Source organism: Danaus plexippus, chromosome 20 (assembly GCF_018135715.1).
Source record: "Danaus plexippus chromosome 20, MEX_DaPlex, whole genome shotgun sequence".
NCBI lineage: Eukaryota > Metazoa > Arthropoda > Insecta > Lepidoptera > Nymphalidae > Danaus > Danaus plexippus.
Window position 1 is genome coordinate 304052 of NC_083550.1, and position 20668 is coordinate 324719.

At 33.8% G+C, this 20668-nt stretch overlaps 3 protein-coding genes across 5 annotated transcripts; all 3 read left to right on the plus strand.

Moving 5' to 3' along the window:
- The first annotated feature begins 894 nt into the window (after positions 1–894).
- On the plus strand, positions 895–6450 carry LOC116773896 (gamma-taxilin). Its single transcript, XM_032666463.2, has 7 exons — positions 895–1098; positions 2033–2365; positions 2570–2767; positions 2943–3227; positions 3752–3925; positions 5019–5138; positions 5293–6450. Exons 1-7 carry the CDS (start codon positions 1033–1035, stop codon positions 5869–5871), a joined length of 1755 nt encoding a protein of 584 aa, XP_032522354.2. The 5' UTR covers positions 895–1032; the 3' UTR covers positions 5872–6450.
- A 3499-nt stretch (positions 6451–9949) lies between these two features.
- Positions 9950–15294, plus strand: LOC116774196 (tol-Pal system protein TolA-like). 3 transcript variants are annotated; one of them, XM_061523946.1, is made up of 7 exons: positions 9954–10100; positions 10174–10219; positions 11356–11849; positions 13111–13314; positions 13510–13606; positions 14466–14752; positions 14906–15294. In XM_061523946.1, exons 2-6 carry the CDS (start codon positions 10186–10188, stop codon positions 14726–14728), a joined length of 1092 nt encoding a protein of 363 aa, XP_061379930.1. In that variant the 5' UTR covers positions 9954–10100; positions 10174–10185; the 3' UTR covers positions 14729–14752; positions 14906–15294. The 3 variants fall into 3 exon arrangements, with proteins under 3 accessions (XP_032522751.2, XP_061379930.1, XP_061379929.1); XM_061523945.1 differs by having other exon boundaries at positions 9974–10100; positions 14917–15294; XM_032666860.2 differs by lacking the exon at positions 14466–14752 and having other exon boundaries at positions 9950–10100; positions 14917–15294.
- A 669-nt stretch (positions 15295–15963) lies between these two features.
- LOC116773931 (ribosome biogenesis protein NOP53) lies at positions 15964–20608 on the plus strand. The gene is made up of 8 exons (XM_032666513.2): positions 15964–16157; positions 16276–16450; positions 16910–17123; positions 17238–17419; positions 17946–18065; positions 18359–18582; positions 18929–19125; positions 20403–20608. The coding sequence occupies exons 1-8, from the start codon at positions 16027–16029 to the stop codon at positions 20567–20569; spliced, it is 1410 nt and encodes a 469-aa protein (XP_032522404.1). The 5' UTR covers positions 15964–16026; the 3' UTR covers positions 20570–20608.
- Positions 20609–20668: the final 60 nt, after the last annotated feature.

Sequence of the window (20668 nt, forward strand, 5' to 3'; positions counted from 1 at the left end):
TAGAAAGTTAATATTTTTTCAACCAATTGCGCCTTGAAAACATATTTGAAAATACTTTAAAACAATATAATATAGTTCTTTCCCAACATTCTTTAGATAAATTTTGATTATGGAATAAGTTCCATATAAATATGTTGGCAACATTTACTACAGATATCAACAAAATCTAGATTTAGTCGGATATTTATATTGCGAAATAATTATATATGGTTCGAGAAGAATATTTGCTATAGTCAGCAGTTTATATAATATTAATAATATTTTTTGTGACAGAACCTATTTTTATAGATGACTAGAGTTCTCAAGTAAAAAGTTTATTAATGTGAATATTGTGTTAAAAGTATTTAATTACTTTCTTTACTGAAAATAATACTCAAACAACTTTTAACGGAATAATGTTAGACCTGAGGCAATATCTACAAAACTTGGTTTGAAGAAAACTATAAAGCTTATGTATTTTAAATTTGTGAATTGTGCAGCAGGAAAGACATTGTTTAGTTGGTGTATTTAAAAACTCATTGTCGTCTTGACAGAACTTGTCATTCGTTCTTCCATATATTATATTCCTGTTCATACAACTATACTTATATATAAAGTTGTATTCGCAACATTATCTTGTCTTTGCAAATAGTAGACTGCATATAATTTTTTACTTTATAGTGATTAAATAAACTTAAAAGTATTTTATTCCTGAAGTGCAAAAATGTAGTTAAGAAACTCTTATCGCAGATTTTTCCTAAAATGTATTATTATTTGATATAATGAAAGTCTTACATTTAATCTACATGGCTCTAAATGTAATACATGATATTGATTTAATAATATCAATGGTGATACATGATTTATCGATAATTTTATATCGATATATTGAAAGATCAGTTTTCACCTTACTGCCGACACTGTCACGTTACTGAACTGAAGTATTTAAGTCAACGTTTTCCACCCTTTGCGATATTTGATGCCTTTTTGTTAAAATATTTTTTCTACTTGTTTAGGTAATTTAAATAGAAAAATTTCATAATCATTTATATAATGGAATCTACTGAGGAAGTAAACCAAGATAGCGGAGACAAAGTATTAGAGGAAAATAAAGCAATCGTAAGTATAAGATTTCTATTTATCCGGCTTCGATTTAAAAATAGATATAAAATAATATCAGTTTACGTTTAGGAGTAATAGACACGCTGAAGGGAATGATATTTTAACTCTTTTTGATTTATAAAGAGTTATTAAACGGCTATATATTTAACGTTAGGTTTTATTTCGAGTTCTTTAACAGGTAGACTACATATCATTTGGCTCAAAGCCAGTTACAGATGTTTACGATATTTTTGTCCGGAAGCACGTTCTTACGTATTGTTCAATTATGGTATAGGATAACCTGATTCCATGACATAGTAAAGTTCCAAAGTTTCTTTGGTTTATGTTTTGGTAGTTTAATTTCACTTTTATTTAATGTGCTTTAATATTTTATATAAACTAGAACTAATGTAATAAAAATGTAAATAGGAAATAACATATATATATATATATATATATAAAACTGTGAAGTTAGTCCACTGTTGCTTTCTATGTATAAGAATACAAATGTGTTTTTGAAATTATTAGCAATTTTAAATAAGGAGATTAAACAGTTACATAATAAACAAAGTTTTAATAAAAAAGGACATATTACTGGGCTCTGCTCGCCAATTACAATATTGAGAGAGTTATGGAACATAATCTGTTATTATGCTTTTAAGTTGGTTACCAGTTACGCCTATTATACATCTCTTAATGACAATATAAGTATAACATTTGCAAAATTGCATTGTGTGTAAGTTTTGATTTAAAAGACCAATGCATATGTCGTGTTCATGTTCATGTTCGTGTTTGTGTTGTGAAATTAACTTGTGTCTTATCTTATTAAACTAAAGTTATATCATCATCATAATAAATATATTACTAGAACACATATGCTAGAAGTTGCAGGTTAAAATCCTCCTTGTGTTACATTCTGTTCTTTAATAAAATTATAATTTTTTTTTTCCAGCAAAATACAGCAACACCTCCACCACAGGAACAGCCAAAGAAATCAAAGAAAGAGGACCGTAATAAAAAAGATGATAAAATCGTAGAACAGTTCATGAAATCTCTGAATTCATTGCCATTAGAAGAGAAATTTTCATCTGTTTGCAAAAAATATGTACAGACAGTGGACGACAATAAAAAACTACAATTTTATATCAAACAATCAGATAAGCGGTATGCTGTGCTGCTGAAGGAGAAGGAACAGTTGCAACATGAATGTAACAAAACAGTTCTGGTTAAGTCCAAGCTGGAAAACCTTTGTAGGGAATTACAGAAACAAAACAAGGCTATAAAGGTAAAGCGAACATTGTCACTTAAATATAAATAATAATTTTGGATTACTCCATGCAGGAATCCAAAAATATAGATTAAAATGAATACACGCAAGTCTGACATCTCATTAAGATCAACACTATACTTATTTGAATTTAAATTATTTTAACATTCTAACTCTGAAAGTAGATTTAAGTGTTTTAGTGTGTGATGTACTGATTTCCAGGAAGAAGCTCTACTTAAGATCCGTGAAGAGGAAGAGCGTCGTAAGGAGACACAGACTAAATTTCAGGACACACTCTCAGAGATCACCACACTGTTACAACAGAATACAGAGAAAAACACAAAACTGAGAGACGACAACATCAGTATGACGGAAAAGTTTAAAAGTGTTGTGCAACAATACCAGCTGAGAGAACAACAAGTGAGTTAAACAACTGATAATGAATGCTGTATTATGAATTAATTACAATAACAATCATTTATGAACATTATTCTAGAAGGAATTGAATGTTTAGGGATACAACTCTTAAAACATTGAAAGCCTCAATACAGATTGCTAAATATCTTTAACCTACAATATAACTATCACACACCAGGTGGACAAAATGGCGAAACAAATGGCTTTAGAATCTCAATTATCTGAGGCTAAGCTGCAAAAGGCGTCACTGGAACACCAGGCTGAAAACCAAGTGTTGTGGGCGGAATTGGAAAAGAGTAATACAACCTTGAAACAGTACGAGGCCAAGATCTTGGAGTATCAGGGAATTGAAACGGCGCTCAAAACACAACTGGCAGCTTATGAAAATAAATATGAAGAGTTCCAAAACGCTCTGGTGAAGAGTCATCAGGTGTTCGGGCGGTTCAAGGAGCAGATGGAGACTGTTGGTCCAAATATATATTTATTTTAGAACTATAGCCGCGTACAGTCACGTGACACCATACACGCATATAAGCTTTGCTTTCCCCAAACACAACACGGATAAACCTAAATAGTTATATGCTTACAAATACACATCACTCAATACGGGTCTCCACAGAGGTTATAACTCGTGGTTTTTGAAATTTAATGAAAGTGCCATCTATCAAAAATATATGGAAATATTAAGATAAGACGCTACCAACGCCGCCTTGCAGCTAGTGTGACCGCAAGCGGTACTACTCGATGCTTATTTTGTTTAATTTTCGGAGTTTAATTATCTAATAATTGAGTTAACTACGAATTACGGAAAATTACATCTGGGAGCTCTGTGTTGGTGACGTGTGTTTAAATAAATTAAATAAAATAAAACACTAACGAATCACCCATACCTGTGCGCGCCCCGGGCTGAACACAAGTTCATTCTACGCAAAATAATTTTTATTGATTATAATTTTTTTGTGTGATTTTCACTCATACTTTTCTCAGATGTCTAAGAAGATCCAGAACCTGGAGAAGGAGTCGTTGTCGTGGAAGAAGCGGTGGGAGACCTCTCAGAGTGCCCTATTGGGTGTGTGTGGGGAGAGACAGGCCAGTGAGGAGCGCGCTGCCGCCGCCAACAAACATCTTACCCACATGCAGGCGCTATGCAGAACTCTGCAGGTTATATTGTGCTAAGCTATACCTTTATATATATATGTGTATAAAAAAATATATTTCATATTCATTTCCACTGTAGAGTAACCTAATAGTCTAATATTCGGGTTAGACATAGTTTTATTCTAATATGTGCTCCCAAATTCTCTTAACCGATGTAGATTGTAGAGACGTAGTCCGAGTTCAGTGCTGTATTATCGTACTTGAAAAATTTTAAGTATGGGGCCATCCATAAAGTACGTCACACGAATTTTAGGACTTTTGAGCCTCTCCCCCCGTCCTTGTCACAGGTTGTCACATTTTTCTAACCGCCCCCCCCCCACTCCAGATGTGACGACACACGTTTTTTAATAGATAAAGGTGGTAATTTTTTTATTTTCAATTCACATCCAAACTTTGCGGTTTAGTAATTTAAATTTTAATATGTGACGTCACAAAACTATTGGGCCCCTCATGCCCCTCGTCACACTTCGGTGATACCCTCCCCCATTAACGTGTGACGTACTTTACGGATGGCCTCTATAACCAAAAACAGGGTTTAAATTAAATAAGTGTCCAGGCTAACCTAAAAAGACTAGAAATCTGCTAAAAATCTCAGCATAGAATTTGGTAGAATATGTTATAAACATGTAACAAATCATCAGACATTTTATTAAAACAAGACCTACAAAGTTCAGGAGAAGAAAAAAGAGTAAAGAAATCCCCCACAACACTGAGAGAGAGTGCCGAAGTAATAGAAAGATAAGAAACGGCTTTCTGATAGGTGTTATTATTTTACGGGACATTTTTTGATAACCTTACTTCTGATAGGGGTCATATTTGTTGCAGGACACACTCATAGTATTACAAGGAATGTTAAATAATTTAAACAATAGCCTTTTAAAGATGGCTGGCTCACATGTCACGATAATACTTTAATTGTTAATTTTTTATTTTATTGTTATTGTAATTATAAATACATATCGTACCTACTCGGATGTGAGACGTTACTCACCTTCTACATGATTCAAAACACAAGTTCTGAGGAACTTGTATAGGTTACAAAGGAACAAATTTTTAGTACGTGCTGTATATTAATATGTATATTGTTGTCGCGTAGGCTGATCGCAACACGCTCCTGAACATCCTGAAGGAGAACAACATCGAGAGACCGCCCCTGCCCGCGCCCCCGCCGGCCCCCACCCCGCCGCCCGCACCCACTCCCATGAGTAACGCCAAGGTAAACATGCGCGGGACATAGCGGATGATATCGACATTACATTATCCTATCAAAATAACTGAAGAGACTGTTCCGACTTCGAACTACTCACTTAAAAATATTTAATTGAAATGCTATTCAAATAGTAAATTCTTTAATTATATAAAAATTACAGTTCGATGCAATGGCGGCCAACTGCACACAGCTGAGACAGAGTCTCGCGCATCTGCAGGATCAGCTGAACGTACTCACGAACAAAAAAGAGGAATCTCCAAAACCGGAAACGAAGAAGAAATCGAAGTCCAAAAAGAAGGCTGAGAAACAAGCGCTGAAAAATCAAGAAAAGAATAATGTTAAGGATAAAGAAACGGAAAAGACGACAGATAATTCACAGGACAATACATCCAACGCCGAGGACGCGGCCCACCGCGACGAATGTCTGGAGAAGATCGATGACACTATGGAGAATTTCCTGCAGGCGGTGAACATGGCCAACATAAAGCTAGGCGATCTAGAGGTAGGAGAAGTTACACAAAATGGAGAGGAAGCGGACGTAGCTGAAGTATTAGATGAAGCAGTATTAGAAAATAAGTCTCTGGAAGACAAGGAAGTAGCGGATAGAGCTGCGGGCAGCCAAGAGAGTGATGAACAGAGTGATGTACGAGAAGACAAAACAATGGATTGCACAGAAGAGAACTCGGACGCGAATGAAGTTCGGGCAGAAGAAGATGTGGCTGTTGGTGCTGAATCTTAAAATAAATACTACAATTACTATTTGTAACGAGAAAAGGCTAACGACCAACACATCTACCAGTAATGAAGTCACTTTCGTTCGGACGGATGACTCACTGAAGCTACAATCACGGTGCTATGTGTCTCGTTACAATCAGTCAACTGCCTAACTTTATTTATAATTTTATATTGTAAGTTAACGGAGGGTTTACAAAAGATTTTGTATGTGTTTTTTATAGTGTTAAAAAGTACGTTCACATCCAACAACTACGAGGGAGGGTGCTGGTGCTGCACAGGACACGCGTCTCTTAATGCTATGGGTTACCTTTGGATGTGAAGTGCTTAGGACTGTTTGAAAAATTTTTGTATTCATTGAAAAATGCAAGTGCCTGATGTTTGGAGAAGGTCTTTGATAGCAACGTATCGATAGCATAGAATAAGTATTATCTCACACAAGTCTGTCCGCTCAATAGGTGTATGTGATCTGAAATGGTGTCATATAATATCATTCTAGGCACACCCTGTACTTTCAAGTGAAATCAAAAATTTTGACCAATCTTATATTTTCTGATTGAATAAATAAATCGAATAAAAAAAAGCATTCCTTGCTTTACTTACCGCCTGTCCGCTTATTTTAAACAATAAATTCTTATATAATTTCAAATATTCGATGAAAAGTCTATTTACAGATATTTTTTATGGTTATGTCCAATTGCGTCTGGTCGAGATTACTTAATCCCTTTTACTTGTCCGAGCATTACGAATAACTGTAAAATTATTATTCACGTACTTTATAATTTATACGTGCAATAGAATTCAGCCGGTCCCCGCTTTAAATTTTTATCTCATGATTTTTTTATGCTTTCTTAATGACAAGCAACGACTATCTGATCTGCGTTGCTTCTGTAAGTTAATCGCGTATTTTTTTTTTCTTCCCCTTTTATTTGTCACATATATTTAGCTCAGACAAACATTACGTATGTTTATATCCATACTCGAGCCTTCTAATTTTCTCTCTTGTATCTTTTCAAATCTAATAAGTCATTCGCTGAATCTGTAACGGTCCTTACGGAACACTCATTTCATAGTTGTTCAACTCGGGACGTGACTTCGTTGTGACGGATTTCTCTCCCCGGCCACGAAAAAAGTATAGAAAAGTAGATTCCACTTCAAATTCATTCAATTGAAAGTAAAGGATATAATTATTTTTTTATAAAATTTTATGTGACATTGCTTTAATATTTAAAAATAACAATCATAAGAAGCTCTGTGCGTTTTGAAAGAAATGTCCGTAATTGTTATTTTTAAATACAGAATCTAAAATACAAATGAGAAATATATAATATTTAAGGTATTTTTTCTTATTAATTAAATGGTGATATTAAAAACTTAAATTAGTCATATTGAAAATGTATATTTTTATTAAATTTAAATTAATGACTTAAAAAGGCGTTAAGTAGAAAATACGATATGTTATTTATAAAAGGTGTCTCTTGGTTTGTTTTAGGAATTCATAAGGGAAAGCAAAATTTTGTGATTTAATTATGAATCAGATCAGCTGCATAAAATTTGTTAGCTACCCTTGAAAATTGGAATATTGCACAAAAAATTAGGTGACAGATCAACTGCTATCTGTCTGTTTGTTCTGATTAATCTGAAGAATAATGTCTGGAACGTATGAGCGGATTTTAAATTTAATTCATATATAGGTAAGGTAATACGGCGTAACTTTGTCTGTTGTTTTATTGACTTGAAAAAGGATTAAGTTCTCAATTCGACCAAATATTTTTTACCCTATTACACTTTCAATGAAAAGGCCTTTTCCTGAAGAAGTTCTTTTTTTAAATAAGACAGTATTAGATAAGGTTCCTTCGAGAAATCGCATGTAACTTCATAATTATGGTAACGCGTATTACAAAGTGGGCTTAATATACGGACCAGGAAGCAGGTAGTATTGAAATATTGTGATTTCTAATTAATTTCGATATATTTTTTGAAAGAAAATATAATTTACACTTCATTTAATCACAGTTAAATAATTTATATATATAAAATGAATTTGTTTTTTTTTAAACTTGATAGATTACAAATATTTTATTCTTTCATTACTCTGACAGAGAAATATAGTAGTTTTATTTTGTGAAAAAAGAAAAAAAAAATTAGCGACATTCATTTATTTCTTATGAATAAATATAACAGGGTCAAGGTTCGTTCGGTAATATGCTACACTTTCTAACACAGATAGAAGTATTTGGTATGATTTAAGTGCGTCTCAATAGTATCTATATTTGAAACATACATTGGTATATACAATAGACTGAGGTATTAGTTCATTATAACCTACAGATTTGTTTGTGTCATATATCATACGGAGATTTTTTAGATTTTCAGATTTTCAGTAACTCTTCATACACGTGACTATCAGCGTAGGTTTATGAATGAAACGACAAACTCTCCGTATGTAGTGTGACGTATACTAGAGGCAAAAGTAGAACAAAATTAACTTTAATTTTAAATATGCGAAGTCGCATTACAGAGGTCTGCGGAAGTATTTCATCAGTATTTTCACCCCAAGCTTACATGGTCACCCTGCATACATAGGGGTACCATTTTCTCATTGTACTTGTTCTAAGCGTACAATATTTTATTTACAAAGAATTTTCTGAAATATTTTTGTTTAATTTTTTCTCATAGAAAACGTGCAACCTCATGTTTAAAATTTTAATTTCTTACATAGTTCTCTAGGTAACTGTATTGTAACTCAAAAGTGGCTCAGAATTACAATGCAGTCAATATCGACACTTAAAATATTTCTTAAAATCACGATAATTTTAGAAATTCCTTACAGCGCATTTTTTGTTTCATCTCACGATATCTTTCACAGACGTAATACTTTCAAATCAATAGATTGTATTCATTCACTTCCTAATTTTCACAATCCTTTTGAGTTATAACAATTGATATCGAAGTTACGGTACTAAATATTTTTAATTGTAAAAAATGAATGATTCCTTTTATAGGTGCTTTCATTAAGACAGAATTAATTGAGACAAAAGCTCAATTAATATTAGAACTATGTAATATGTATTTGTTATTAGGAAAATAATTTGTGCAAAAGCTTTTGCGTAAGTATTACAAATTACTATTTAGAAAGGCATATAGAACGTTTTTCTTCACATTATTTATTTTAGTACCTACAATTAATGATATGTAGAGATTTTTTAAAAATCTCTTTGTTTTTTATTAATAAGTATATCACACCATTGTTACAATTAAATTCGTTAGTGAAATAGTGTCTATCTGTGGCTTTTGTTTTGTTTACTGACTTCGAATTGTTGCCTAATTTTTCTTTTAACGAATTCAATTAATACGTCGAAGCAATGTTATGATCCCGTAAATTAATATTTTTTCATTGTTATGTTTAACAGACTGTTTTTATTGATGTACATCATGTAAAAAGTTATAATCTATTTCCGACGTATAGGAAAGGTTGTTGTAGAGGCGATACATGATTTTTCGGTCACGAATGAGAAGATTACGTGTTCTCCTTTAATTACAAATTAATTACTAATATAAATTTATGTTATGAATTCCTCGAAAAAAATATTTGTGCAAAAAATATATAGATTCATTGTTTAGAAAATATTGCCAACATTATAATGGACAATAAAATGGATAAAAACTTTTTAATTTAAAGGAGATATATATCTATATACCGTCTGATAAAATTGAAATACATTATATATGTATTTTTTATGCTATAGTACAATATCTCGACTTTGCTCTTTCAACAAAGCCTTCGTAAAACTGAATGAAAATTGCGATAAATGTGGAGATGTTATGACAGTATTGGTCTTTACATATCCATCGTCAATGTAAAAAAAAATATTTCATTATTCATAATGTACCTATATCCAAATGACTGTACTGAAAACCACAAATACTTTTTTCATTATATAATATTTCAATATAATATTCAATTATGAATATCTTCATTCTGAAAACTCATCGTTTTTTATAGGTAATGGTTAAAATTATTTTTAAATACATAATGCCAGTAAACCCGGGTGAGTATCTCCTATCACTAAATTCATTCTTCAATATGCTTTGTTCAATAGAATCCATATTTCACCAGCTCCGTGTTATTATCTAATATTTCTAGCTGATCTATAAATAGCAAGGCGTTCGATACTTCGTTACATTACCTCACTGACCGTTAAACGCCTCAACTTAACAACTACACAGCTCCAGGTCGGCTTTGACTTTTGTCACAAATAAATTAAAATCCTTTGATAATTTTGTCCTAATTTGTTTTTTGTTTCAGTACCCACGGAGGATGAGGGCCTTCACGATCGTCTTGCTTTGCGTCGGTAAGATTAAATTTATTATTATTCGTCTTTAGTAAATAAATCTATTATTTTATGTAATTAAACTCACAATACTAGATGTGTATTTATATAGTCTAAAATTTAAGAAAATAACCAACAAGAGAAAATTAATTGTATTGCAATTTATAATATATTAAATATCAGAGAAAAATCAATTATTATATTACGTTCATTGCCATTGTAAGAGCCGTGACAGATCTTTATTCCTGACCATATAAGTTTTATCGTAAATAAACCTACCGGTAAGCTCACCCTTCGTGTGTGCTTCGTCATAACATACGGAGCGGTAACTCTTTCCATTCATAAATATTCGCATATTATAGTTTTAATGTAAGTTACTGAATTAAACGGAAAAATCCTTCTACGTAATGTAACCGCATAAACTTGGAAGTATACTGGACTGTAGATTAAAAAGAATTAGGTACTTCAGTATGTTAATTTCGTATTATTTTCAATACATTATAATTTCTTTTAAGGCTTTATGAGCCAGCGTTTGTTATGAGACTTGAATATTTCAAGTGAATTTCCTCAGATGTACTTATTATGTTTTACTTGACAGGCATACTAAAAAAAATATAGAACTAATTAATTATTATACATTATTATTTAAAATAGCGCCAAAGTTGTAAAAGACACCCGATAACTTTCCCGCTTTCCTGTAGACATATGACACTAACCACGTCAGGCTGTAGATACGCAATATGATATTGATTGTTCAGTGAAATTATAGAAAACTAAGGCTCTCTAAGTAAACGTTGGAATCGTTTTTGTTGTTCATTATACGCATGCAATTTGTCGATCGCATGTTTTATCAGCCGGCGAACACGTTGTACACAATGATATACACCTAACAGTTGTATTTATTGAGGATGTTATATAATATAGCTATACGTTAGGAAGTAGCTCGCTCGCGTGACCTACACTTCCCAATTGATCGCTTTTTTTAGGCTGTTCTGTAATATGGCATAACGCGTTCTAGTAGCGACTGTGCGTGTTTCATGAGTTGCGAGTCTATTGAAGTCTGTGAGAGGAACATTTGTAGGATGATGTATTAAGCCAATAGAAATATCGATTTTTGATTTTTTTTATTAATTATGATATAATATTGTGTACGGTAGGAGCGCTCGCCTCCGCATCATCAGCCCCAATCAATCAAAACTCGGCTCAAAGAGCAGAATACAACTATGACTACGAAGGCGATCAAACAAACCAAGCCAAAGACCCAGCGGAAGCTGCAAGCCATTACGACTCTTATATCCAGGACGTCAAGGCAGCAGCTAACGGGGGCGGCGGGAAAAAGGGCTTCAGCAGAGGCAGTGGCTTACGAACGATAGCCGTGGGTTCAGCTAATCAAGCAAAAACAGCGCTCGGAAACCAGCAGGCCGCGGCATACCAAGCGGCGTATGTAGCTAAGAATACTTTAGCGCAATCCGCTGCCCAGTCGAGTGCCACAGCGCAGGCAGCGCTGGCCGGGAAGCAGGTTATACTGTCTGGTCTGGAACAGCAAGTGAGGGACGCGAAGGTTGGATTACAAGGAGAGGAGATGCAACTCCAGCAGGCGAAGAGAGCGGCGCAGTCAGCAGCACAAGCAGCTCAACAAGCGATGCACCAGGTGAGAGAAAGTTTACCTCTACCACATTGAGAAAAGAGTTCAAAATACAGTGTGGTGATATTTATTTAAATTTTAACGTTACTTAATAATCTGGAAGTCTTGTAAAATGGTAATAAAATAACTGAAAGTAATAGTTAAGATAAAAATCAGTGACATAAAAGGAGAAAATGAAAGAAAAATACTGTTTCTGTTCATTTTTTAACTTATTTTTCTCTAGAAAGTAAAATGTTTCTGCAAGCTCTATTATTAGAATACTGACCAAGAAATATTGAATTAACGATATTAATATTTTATTAATATTTTATTACTCAAAACATATCGAAAAATGACAATGAGAGCATATTATTGAAATATCTAATTATTTTAAATGATTTAAGAAGCGTTTAGTGAATATCATTGAATTTTTAAATAATGGTTTAAAATAAAAAAGGTTAATCACGTTTGCAATATCAAAAGAAATGAAAAAATTCTTAATTGTACAGTCGATTTCGTCGCTATTGCTACACGTAGAGCCGGAGATGAAAAAACTATGAGTTTATTTACGAAATTCGGCTTGTCTCAGTTGACCGTGTCTGGAGAGTCGACTGGCGACTGTGACGAAACCGTAATATCATGGAATTGGCCGTGCATAATTTTATCAATCACCTGTTCCTCAGCACCCTTTTGTTAAGTTTCAAAATCAATAAAACTTCATTGAGTTGTACTCTTTAAAGCTTTTTGTGAAAATAGTCCACGACTCACAGTTACATAGGTCTAGTCCAAGTGAGTTAGAATCAAAATATTATAAATAAGTGTAAATATTTGTTATGTCAAAATGCTATTTAGTCCATATTCTATATATCCAGAAAAAATGGTAAATATTACGGCTGTCCTAGTTATAGTTATGACTAACATTTTTTAACGTTTACCTTCTAAATAATTATTGTCAGATATTTGATTTGAATATAGTAATAATAAGGTACGAAATTGCTTTATAACGTAACACAAAGCAACACGGACACGCTCCAATAATTGATCGCGACAAACAGATAGACAGTTTTTAATTATGTCGTTACATTTATTTAATAATCTTTTATTTTTATTTAAATAAGGATAAGGTTGCATAAATGTTACACAAGCTGGTTTGAGATCTATAAAGACTATTAAGCCTTACTTTTTTAAATGGATACTAGTTTTAGGTACTATTAACATAATTCGATTGATCGAGGTAAGTTCTGATAGTAGGTTTATTATAAGTTTAAATTGTCAATCATCAAATCAGGTGAACGTGATCCAAGCAGCGCTAAACGCAGCTCAGGCTACATCAGAAAATGCGAACGAGGCGGCGTCTCAAGCTGCGGGGGAGCTCGGAGCTCAGACAGCCATGGTGGGTGCAGCGCGACAGAGACTGTCTACTCTTCAGGAACAACTCAAAGGAGTCAGAATCGACTTTGAAGCCACTCAAGCTGCAGCTAGGAAGGCTCAGGTGAGAAAACCTTTATGATTCCAGTGATACATATTCAGCCTTAAGGTTACCTATCACCTATAATATGTAAATATATAAATAAGAGTTCTTCTGTGTTTGGTAACCCTTAATGTAACAGAATGACAGAGCAATGCCTGCCCGTATCATATTGTTAGTATCGCCATATGTTTAACAACATCATGTATGATATTGTAGGCGGCTGCTCAACAAGCTCAAGCGAATGCCGCTGAAGCTGCAGCGAAGGCCGCCGCGGCTGGCCTGGCAGCTAACAAGCCCGACGCCTCACACGAAGGTACTAGCCAGGAAGAATACCGAGCACCTGAACATTCTCAGAGCCAGGAATATTATCAGAATGAATATCAGAATTAAAACGGATACAGGGTTTGCTCTTAGACTATATCCTTAACGAGCCTTTTAAATAATTTTATTTTTATTTTTTTAATTTAGTTCCAATTTTGTTTCGGCTGAGTCACGCAATATTATATAAAATTTTATTGCTTCGATAGAGTTTTGAGAGCAAACATATCTTTATATGAATTGTCTAGGTATTTTTTGTCGGGATTGGATTAGGGCGAAGAGAATAATTTACGGAATTCTTAATCTTATTGCCTTCATCACTGAATATTTATTAAAACGACACGGTATTTTCAAATAAAAAACTAGTGACCCCTATTCCAATCGCTGCAAATCTTGCACGATGTAAATATAACTTAGATGAATAATTTTGTATGTTTTAGATGTTGCAGTACATTTTTTACCTCTTTTTTACTAATATTTATATTTCATTTTTGTATTCTAATGAAAAATGTTACAAAAATGGAAATAATTAAAATAGTACGAAATAAGTTATAATGGAACAAGATTTATTTAATAAACTGTCTGTTATAAATGACGTATTTCAATTGTTGTCTTGACGTTTGACTTGACTGTGTGTGGACTGTCTTGTTCTCTTATGACTGTACGACTCGAGTTGCAACCTAACCTCATGGCTCATACTCACGGCTTTATAACATGTTATTGTAGTTACATACAATATTACTTACAATGCAGAAGCAAATCTATAAAAACCTCATCCAAAAGCACAACTAAATCTAACCAATTACCCTCGATCCCGTGGACGAATCTGTCTGATTCGTTGATTTCCCTTTCAGGATCCGGTCCCAACCAGGATCCAGTCACATTGCACGCAACCCGAAGATCCAAACCCATCCAAAACATCAAAACCCTCACACTCAACCTCTCACAGAATCCAGGCCAATGGCACAAACAGAAACCACCAGTACAGTTCCATGAACCGTTAAAAATATCAAAAACTAAAAGAATAAAGCTGTTAGATTCTGAATCATTTGAAAAGTTCCCAACCTTTGCTGACGGCGGTTATATTTTAAATTCCGAACCTGAATTTAAATGGTAGATCCTTGATATGGTCATGTAGAAGGTAGGTCATTTTATAATAATTTTTATGCAAGATTTCTCCTTACCTTAAAGAAGCTTTCTTCCTTTATGTACATATTAATTATGCTTAAAGCAATACCTCAATGCATTAGCTGAAATATTAGTTACATGTGTAGGTGTATAAAATTAAGTTTAGTCATTTTACAGAAAATCATGAAGAAGTTGAGGAAGATGTAGAAGAAGAAGGTGAAGAAGATTGTGAGGAATAGAGCCCCACCTAGATAGTTAGATGCCATCATACTGTCATAGATAACACAATGCTAACATATGAAGACAACTATATGTATTTTATATTGTATTTACTTGTTTTACATTGTCCATAACATATGTTGTTTTCTGAATAATTCTTAGACATTAAAATTGTTGATTTTGTTAATTAATTTTAAGATTTATTAAATAATGTACAAAAATATGGGATTGTGAGAAGCTTTTCATAATATTTAATTCAAGATTATAAAACATATACTTGCAGTTTACTTAGTCAAATAAGTATTTAATAAATGATTAATGTTTTTTAATAAACAATGTTTTAAATTCACCTATAACCAGATGAAATAGCCACATTTTATTCCTTTAGGGGATTTCCCAAAGTTAACCATCCACCAGGTGTGGCCATCAAAAATATACATCAACTAAAAAACCTGTATGAAAATGTAAGGGACATTGATTCGTTAATTTACCAATTTTCATAGCTTCCGATAAAGTTGAAAAAAAGAAGTACCTACCTACATAAATTTTAAATTTTCAAAAGACTTATAACATTAGAATTTTCTATTACTTTTTCAGATAAAGCAGAAAAATACTTATAATTAAAATTACAAATATTATCATACAAAATTTAAAAAAATGTCGGCAAAAAGTCCATGAATTGAGATTTTTGAAATTAATAACTAGTTAATTGATATCCCTTCTTTGTTTTTTGTTTGAGATAAAGTTTAGGGAAAACCTATTTAAGGAATAATCATTCCTATATCAAAATCAATATAAGCAACTTCGTATTTTTATGTATATATTTTGTTGACCGGACAGCTGTTCCTTTAAAAACATGCAATGAGTAAAATCTTGAGATATAATTTTTAATTGTATCTCAAGATAATTATAAAATTTATTAGTCAAGTTGCAAATATATATTATGTTAAATGTCATAAATTTGTAAGTGACAGTGACACGCTTACGTTCTAAGTTTCATGTTATCTGTCGTTCTTTTGTATTGTGTACTTCATTTCCATGTGATTCAATAAACATTAATCAGATAAAATGACTGTAAATACTGCAATAAAGAAAAGAAAACGCGTGTCTAAAAAGAACAAAGCCTCGTGGCGTAAACATTGTGATATAAATGATGTCGAAGAATTCCTTGAAGACCAGAGATTAGAAGAAAGATTAGGGTGAGGTTATGTTTATATATATTTTTAATAATTTTAACTACAACGATAGAAACGATACATATCAAAATATTTTCTCTATTGCGGTGCAATCTTAATTTTATGTCTTTTTTTTTGCTAGGAAATTTGATCAGAAACCAGATGAAGAACTATTTATTGTAGACACAACTGGTGGTGATGTTGACGAGAAGCCAGAAGTCAAACCCGATCTTAAAGCTAAATCCTTTAAGGAAAGGAAAAGAGCCCAGTTGGCTGAAACACCAAAATGTTTTGAAGTGCTTTTACCTACATCCAAGGTAAGTTATTTAATTGTTTTATGTTAAGTTAATTTTCTACAAAAGGGCAAATAGTTTGCTTCATGTTGAATGCTTAAGGTCCTTGTTACCTATGGTTTCCATAAGGTTGCTGTTGGTATTACTGATGTAATGTTATAGAAAGGGTATTATGTAGTTTGTTTGAAATTTTCACTTAAGCTAGTCTTTTTGTTGGAAGAAAGTTATACTGGTGCCTTAAAAAATCATAATCGTGTAGCTACTAGCCCATCGACTGTAGCTATGCCTCTTCACATCCTAAACACAGCTACAATTACTTATTTATATAGTTATTATTTTAACATGAATGCAAGGCAAGTAAATCTAGTAACTAAAAGCACACTTAAACTACTTGTGTAGATTGTATATTTTAATTATACATTAAATTTTATATGTTTTCTGTACAATGTAATAAGCAAATAAAATAAATGTTTACTCCTTCAGGTTCAAGACCCTAACAAAAAGCGTAATACTGTCAAACAAGTTGGCTCCAAGCCATCAGATTTGTCATTATTAACAGAAAAACGACAATTAGCTAAAGGTGTCCTCAGCAGAAAAGTAGAACAGTCTAAGGTTAATAGGAAACTAGCAATACAGAAGAAGAAAAAGTCCAAGACTGTCAGACAGAGCTTTGATAAGAACATTTGGGACGCTCCAAGTAACATGTCTTCTTAATTTCAGTGCTTTGGATAACACATTTATAAACAGACATTTAAATTACCAATAACTAGCACTATAACCACATAAAGAGTAAAGTCTTTTCATTTTCCAGCTCTGGAATCCAAGGGTATACCGGAAACTCTTTGCAATGAATTTGTATCAACTGAGGCTCAGTTACATAATGTACCAACGACTAAACGCCTGCGAGCCAAGCCGCAGCTTCCAAAGACGCTGCTAACGAGAGCGGCCATCGATGTACCACATCCCGGTGTCAGCTACAATCCTTCATTCCAGGTATATGGAAATATTAATATAATTTACAATAATTTTAATGATTTTACTTTCTAAAAGACCTTCTCTTATTCAATTATATAGAGAAATTTTCATATAAAGGTTCCATATTCCTGATGATACATTGTATTCAATGTGTGGCAGTTTTAATTATATTTTTCATATTACTCTGACTAAAAAATACTTCTTAAACAAATATGTGTAATGTTCTTAAACAAATATGTGTAATGTTTCTTTAAACAAATGGATCAATAAAGTCAAGTTGTTGCCAATTTCTTCAGTTTTACCCATTGCAAGAGTATATGAAGCAAAAAAATAACCCAGAATATGTATTCCATATCCATCATATAATTTAGAGCACAAATATGTTGTAGCATGTAACACATCTTTTTCCATTGATTTGGTTGCTCCAAATAGAAAATGAAAAAGAATATCTATTTAAATGAATAGAACTCGCGAAAGTCTTAGATCTCATTAAGAATATCTATGTTATACTACATATATATAATAAATATTGTATTTATTGCAGGAACACCAAGCCCTGTTGTCGGAGGTGGTCCAACATGAACAGAAAATGATGAAGAGGCAGGCCCATCTCAATAGAGTCACTACAAACATGTTCAGTAAAGTGACGCAGGGTGAAAAGGATGTAAGTGAAAATTTAGGTTAATTTTTTAAATTAATTCCTACTTATCTCCAAATGAAGGTTACCTATGGTTGGATTCTTGTGTATATGGTATGGTATAGCTTTCTCTGAAGAGTTTTATACAACCTTCATTGAAGTTATAAAACTATTGAGTGTTATTTTCCTTAAAACAAATCCCTTTAATGATATTGGAGGGTATTTCAAAATTAACATTCCTGAATTGCTGCTTTATATAAGTCAGTATGTAAGTTTCAACGCTACAATTACTTAAAATAGAATACTTGTTTTGATTTTAGAAACAATGGCAGGAGGAAATGAGTGTAGGGTTGCCACAACCCCACAATCCTTCAAATGATCCCGATCCGGAGCCCTCGGATAATGAATATAAAGCAATCAACCCTCCAGTCAAGAACAAGAAAAAGGATCACAAAGCAAGAAGGAAACAGAGGGAACAACTGGAAGAAAAAGAAAGATTGAAAAGAGCCAAGATTGAGAAGAAAAAAATCACCGATTTATATAGGTAAGTACTGGACATACTTTCATAGCAATGTTGTCCTCAGGCCATTCCGTGAGATTTAGTTATGTTATTTACATCGTTTGAACGTGAATCACTGAACACCCTCCCTTTAAGGTTTAATTAGCTGTCATTCACATTACTATGGAGTTTTATTTCTGCTACAAATTAAATTTAAAGAATTTGAATAATTATAGTTGTTTATAAATTTTGCTCCACAGCAGCAATCTAGTCACAAGCATCATCGTAACTAAGTTAATGTGTCCGTGTAATATATTAAATTGACAACTTGAAGCATCAAATAACATCTCTATGGTTATAACATTGTAGTGATCATGTTTCGCATCCGCAGGCTCCGTAAGATCCAAGAGTCCCTCAAGAAGCAGGAGTCCCGTCAGTGTGAGAAGTCCACACGCCTATCTTCACGGCGTCAGGAAAAAGCTGCCACGGCACCACCAGCACTGAACAAACATCGACCACCTGAGAAAGAACCGGAGTTTGTAGACCCTGCCATACTGACCGGGGACCTCAGGAACCTGACCAATACCAGTATGTTCATGTGATCATTATCAACTAATCCTCGGATAGAAAACTATAGGTGGCAGTCACACTATGGCAGTCATGACCCTCGCCATGATGTGGCGGTCCAGATGACTTGCGTCACCCCGGAGGCTACCGGTCCGATTCCTGCTTATGTTAATGAATTTTTCATTTCTTTTTATATTTTATAATCTATACATTAATTTGCATACCTATTAGATCAACTACATACCTATTAGTCAAAGTTAGATGCAGGCGTCATAAAGATGTTGAATATGCTATATCTGTGGGAAGGCAGTTGGAACTGCTAGGCATTTTTAAGTGGGATGTAAGGTACTCCTGGATAGCGGTCAATACTCGCGTCGTCACGATAGGGTTCTGGAAATCATACGTGAAGCAGCTAGTCTTTCGGTAGCCAGAACGCAAAGGGAAATAACCAAAAACGAGCGATCAGTAGGTTTTGTGAGAGAGGGCACTAGGGCTATAAAATCAAATGTCAAGCCTTACTCCATCCTTAAAGCGGCTACGGATTGGACTATAATGATGGATACGTGTGAAAAACAATACAAAATCCCCGAGGATATTTGTGCGTCGGCCTCCAGACCAGACATATTTATGTATTTGCGCATTTTAAACCGCGTTGTGATGATAGAGCTTACGATTCCTTGGGAAACCAAAATCCTCAAAGACCATACCATCAAGGTCAACAAATATTACGAGCGCACTAACGAATTCACTCGAAATAGGTTCGTCGTGGATTTCTACGCGGTAGAAGTGGGAGCGAGAGGTATAACGGCCAAATCTCTCTACAACCTACTAAAAGACTTGGGCCTGTCCCGAACTCACATCAATTCATTCTTGGAACGTACTTCGAAGGCAGCCGTAGTAGGTTCTATTCAAATTTGGTTAGGTGGGGAGAGAAGCTTAGACAGTGGAGGTGAGCGTTTAACGCGCGTTAGTTAGGGGCCCCTTAAACCTACACCTGGGTCGCGAGTCCTAGACACTGTTGAAGCTCCTCTCCCTGCAACGCGATGGACCCGGCACCCGCACGGTGAATCCATTGAATGCTAAGAGGTTTCGTCTCTTATTGTTAAAAACGTACTTGCACTAAGCGGTTATTTTAATATAATCAATTCCTCTGAAGACACTAGTGTATTATTATTGTAAAGGAATTTGTAATGAGACATATTTTTTTATTTACCAAGTTAATGACGTCAAACATAAGTCTGCATTCTCATTACACGGCGAGCGGTCCTCGCGTTATGTTAAACGTGTGTTATTTTCAGGCAACCTCCTCCGAGATCGCTTTGAGTCCCTCCAGCGCCGCGGTGCTCTCGCCGCTTCAAAGGTCATGATGAAGAAGAAACGGAAAGTCAAGAGTTACTTTAAACCGGGTCACAAGGTCACCGAGCAAGACATCAAAAAATATATTAACAAACTAGGCAAGAAGTGATGTTCAGGGTACGCAATAAAGTGTGTGGCTCTAGGCAAATGCTGTTTCATTGGTTTTATCTTTGACGACATTCCCTGTATTAAAATTAATAAGACTAGC

Coding starts and splice junctions, on each gene's coding strand:
- LOC116774196 (XM_061523946.1), top strand. CDS start 10,186: ATGAGGGCCTTCACGATCGTCTTGCTTTGCGTCG. Junction 10,220..11,355: donor GATCGTCTTGCTTTGCGTCG/GTAAGATTAAAT, acceptor TGTGTACGGTAG/GAGCGCTCGCCTCCGCATCA. Junction 13,315..13,509: donor CTGCAGCTAGGAAGGCTCAG/GTGAGAAAACCT, acceptor ATGATATTGTAG/GCGGCTGCTCAACAAGCTCA.
- LOC116773896 (XM_032666463.2), top strand. CDS start 1,033: ATGGAATCTACTGAGGAAGTAAACCAAGATAGCGGAGACAAAGTATTA. Junction 2,366..2,569: donor AACAAAACAAGGCTATAAAG/GTAAAGCGAACA, acceptor ACTGATTTCCAG/GAAGAAGCTCTACTTAAGAT. Junction 3,228..3,751: donor TCAAGGAGCAGATGGAGACT/GTTGGTCCAAAT, acceptor TACTTTTCTCAG/ATGTCTAAGAAGATCCAGAA.
- LOC116773931 (XM_032666513.2), top strand. CDS start 16,027: ATGACTGTAAATACTGCAATAAAGAAAAGAAAACGCGTGTCTAAAAAG. Junction 17,420..17,945: donor GCTACAATCCTTCATTCCAG/GTATATGGAAAT, acceptor TATTTATTGCAG/GAACACCAAGCCCTGTTGTC. Junction 18,066..18,358: donor TGACGCAGGGTGAAAAGGAT/GTAAGTGAAAAT, acceptor TTTTGATTTTAG/AAACAATGGCAGGAGGAAAT.